The sequence below is a fragment of the Postia placenta genome (genome assembly GCF_002117355.1).
Source record: "Postia placenta MAD-698-R-SB12 unplaced genomic scaffold POSPLAscaffold_45, whole genome shotgun sequence".
Taxonomy (NCBI): domain Eukaryota; kingdom Fungi; phylum Basidiomycota; class Agaricomycetes; order Polyporales; family Adustoporiaceae; genus Rhodonia; species Rhodonia placenta.
This window is the reverse complement of record NW_020169876.1, coordinates 7,383-11,132: the sequence shown is the minus strand read 5'-3', so window position 1 is coordinate 11,132 and position 3,750 is coordinate 7,383. Positions and strand designations below refer to the sequence as shown.

The window sequence follows — 3,750 nt, the reverse complement described above, 5'->3', positions numbered from 1 at the left end:
ACATGATACTTAGTAATCCTTACCCAGCTAGGTACCAGGGGTCCATTACCGGTCCCTGGGGGGTTTTCCCTCATGTATATAAGGCAGCATCCTGGGGCACCCTGTCCCCCAGTTCCATTCACTTCGTTGTTGCGCTTAACAGCATTACCTCCCCATACTTAAGTGCTATTATCTCCCCCCCTCAATATCAAGCTATAAGGTGGGTTTGTAGGTTTTGTGATAGAACGTCTTCCGCATTCGGCAAACAATAGGGCCACTCGACGCCGCTCGGCCAAGCGCGCGCTTCGCTCCAAGCCACACCGAAGTAGCCGGTCTTTCCCGATTAGGTATCGAACCTCGCGGCATGCCTTCACGACGCCTACCGGTCCGAAGTGGCCATATGTTGCTCTTCATCTCCGCGTTCGGCATGACGTCACTCTACCGATGGACTTGGTATGTGCCTCTCGGTGAGGCAGCTTCTTGAGGAACAATGCAAAGCCCCTTGTACTCGTATGCCACTCTCGAATAGTCGTAGCGTCCTGTGTAGTATAAAATCGGTCGTAGTTCTCCCTAAAAATACAAGATCTGTTCCCCCCCTCGAGTTCAGAGCTCATAAGTCGAGTTCGCCCTGCGTCTACGTCCTAACTGCGTCACTTCGTTCCTCACTGCGTAACCTCGAAACCTCGTCCACTGCGTTCACTCGTCGATACCGTCTCGACGAACCTTTTGACTTCGACTACTGTCGAAGAAACTGCGTTGCACCTCGAACCGCGTCCTAGTTAAGTCCCCCCCTATCGAATCGTGTCCCTTCTCTCTACGATACGTCGAAGAGCTCTACCGAGCTTCGATCGTCGCTAACTTTCCACAGCCTCCGAGTAGCTTCGACGACGTGTCGAAGCCACCCCGTACCTTCCCTAGCGTTCGTAGCCTTTTCCGAAGGCGTTTCTCGTGTTCACTCGAACCGCGGGACACCTTGCTGCTAACTCCCCTCTCATTAGACTATAAGCCGTCTCTCTAGTCCCTTTAGGTCGCACCCTGGTTAGGGGTTAGGGTTTCGTAGGTCGTATCATTTCTGGAGCCCACCGCGAGGGGATCTCAGGCAAGAATTCGCCACTTTCGGGTTTCCGAAAACGTCTCCAGTAGTCACCCGCTCGCAAGCGCGTGAGGCTGCTAGCCGCAGCGCCGCTGAGAACCTCGACAGCTCCTCTCGAACACAATCGACTCCCTCTCCAACAATCCCCGGTGACTTCGACCGCGACGAAGAAGACGAGATAGACCAAGAACTCCAGGACAACTTCGACGAAGAACCAATCCCTTCGACCGCCGAAGAACACACTTCGTCCCCCGAGCTTCTAGGCCTCACTACTTCCGACTACGACTTTTCGACTCCTGATCTTTTCGAACGATCCAGTTCTTCGCCCGAACCCGAGGATCCCATCCCAGCTACTTCGAATCTCGTACTTCCGACTCCGTCTTCTTTTTGCGCCCACGCTCAGCCGCCCATCGCATCCTCTTCACGAATTTCAGTCATACCTGCATCCGACCTGGCACCTCCGCCACCATTAACACCTTCGAACGCAGCTTCGAACTCCAACCCCGCACCACCCGCTCCTACAATTTCTTCGACTACTACCACGTCCTCTTCGAGCCCAGCTCCTACTACCACTACAAACATGAGTCAGAACACGACCGCACTGTTGATGCCCCCGCGCGGTCATTCGACGGCACCGAGCTTCGACCCGTCGGAAGTCCATTCGCTTCGGCGTTACTTTCAGGACCTCGAGGCATTGTTCACCCGGTGTCAGATCACCGACGAAGCAGCCAAGAAACAGTGGGCCGTTCGGTATCCTTCGATTGACGTCGCCGACTTATGGGAAACCATCGAGTCCTTCATCGACGTAGCCAAAAGCTACAATGACTGGAAAGCCGACGTACGAGCACTCTATCCTGGCGCCGACGATACAAGAAAGTGGTCGCTGGCAGACATGGATCAGCTCATCGGAGAACGCGCTCGTATCGGGATTCACAACGCGGCAGACCTAGGCTGCTATTACCGCGACTTTATGGCCATTACGAAACATCTCATCGCACAGCACCGGCTCTCTACTATCGAGCAAAGTCGAGCATTTCTTCGAGGATTCCAGCCAGCATTGCTCACACGGCTCGAGACCCGACTGCATCTCAAGCATCCCGATCACTACGCCGACGACCCGTACACCATGGCAGAGATTCACGCGGCGGCTACGTTCATCTTACACGGTACATCGAGCACACCTACGACGGCGGCTAACCAAGCTACCGCTTCGACGTCGAACACTTCCACAACGGTGCCCCCCGGGATGATCAAAACCGAAGACATCTCGATGATCATCGAAAGCCTGTCGAGGACGATCGCGACGCTTATTCAGCCGACGACGCATGCTATGCACAACCACACCCCCGCACCAAGACAACAAGCTGCCGTCCACGTCCACGAGAACAGCGGAGTTGAACAGACGTGCCACTACTGCGGCAATCGTGGCTGCAGGGTAGGCACCTGCGAGTTCGCGGAGATCGACATCCGGGACGGCAAGTGCAAGCGTAACACCGAAGGCAAGATCGTCCTTCCGAATGGCAGCTTCTGCCCCCGCACTATCCCTGGTCTCACGATACGGGATCGAATCTACGAGTGGCATAGAAGAAATCCCGCAGCACCAGCCGCTCCGACGATGCTCTTTGAGATCGACGATCGCTCGACTATGCAGACCTTCACGCTCAACACCAGCAGCAGGATCGAGGCGCTCGAACGAGAAATCCTTCAGCTTCGGAAGCGAAGGGAGGTCTTCGACGGCGTCAAGATTCTACAGCGGAAGAAGCCTACGACGCCAGCCATCCCGAAGAGCGCGGAAGCCTCGGGATCTGGTACATCAAGAGGGGTGGCGGCAGGCTCGAGCACTTCGACAAACACAGCCCCACCTCCAACGATACCAGCAGCAGCACCCGCGCCGTCTTCTTCCCTGCCTACGCAATCCACGTCTCGACCTACTACTACGTCCGCTCCTCCAGCACCACCAGTACACCCCTTCGCAAACACTCGCGACGCAACCTACGCCCCACCGAACGTTCGAAACTTCGCAACTCCGCTGAAGCCCTCGAACGACAAGGGCAAGGAACCAGCGTACAAGACCATCGTCCCCGTTATCCAGCCGAAGCTCGCCGAGGAGATCTTCCAGCGTTCGATGAAGTCGCTGTTCGTCACGCTGACCCCAGAAGAGTTGCTGTCGATCGCGCCCAACGTTTGAAACAAGTACCGCGACGCCGTCACCCCTAAGCGAGTCTCGACGGAACCCGTCGCGTCGGCCCACATCGTAGAAATCGGCGCCGACGAGGTCACGGCCGTCAACCAGCTCTCGTGTTCAGGTGCAACATTGGAACCCGGTGCTACAATCGTCCCAGACCCCTATGAAACATATCTGAAGCACATCCCTCACGGCGAGCACCCCGCGGAATTTACTGTTGCCCGCGATTCGAACGCGATTCGTTCGATCATCGCATTGGTCGACAACAAAGAGCAGATCGAATGCATCGTCGACCCCGGTTCGCAGATCATCGCCATGTCGGAAGAGGTCTGTCTGGGCCTCAACCTCCTCTTCGATCCTACAATCCAGCTGAACATGCAATCGGCGAACGGCGAGGTGGACCGATCGCTGGGACTCATTCGAAATGTTCCCTTCCGCATCGGTGAGATCGTATTGTACCTCCAGGCTCACGTCATTCGAAACGCAGCATACG

General features: G+C 56.0%; 1 protein-coding gene across 1 annotated transcript; it reads left to right on the top strand.

Annotated features, from left to right (window-relative positions):
• Positions 1–343: 343 nt before the first annotated feature.
• On the top strand, positions 344–3,699 carry POSPLADRAFT_1063017 (hypothetical protein; the record flags this gene model as incomplete). The annotated part of the gene is made up of 3 exons (XM_024481594.1): positions 344–432; positions 1,079–3,212; positions 3,267–3,699. Coding segments are annotated over 3 exons (2,656 nt in total), but the record flags the coding sequence as incomplete, so codon positions are not given.
• Between the last annotated feature and the right edge of the window lie 51 nt (positions 3,700–3,750).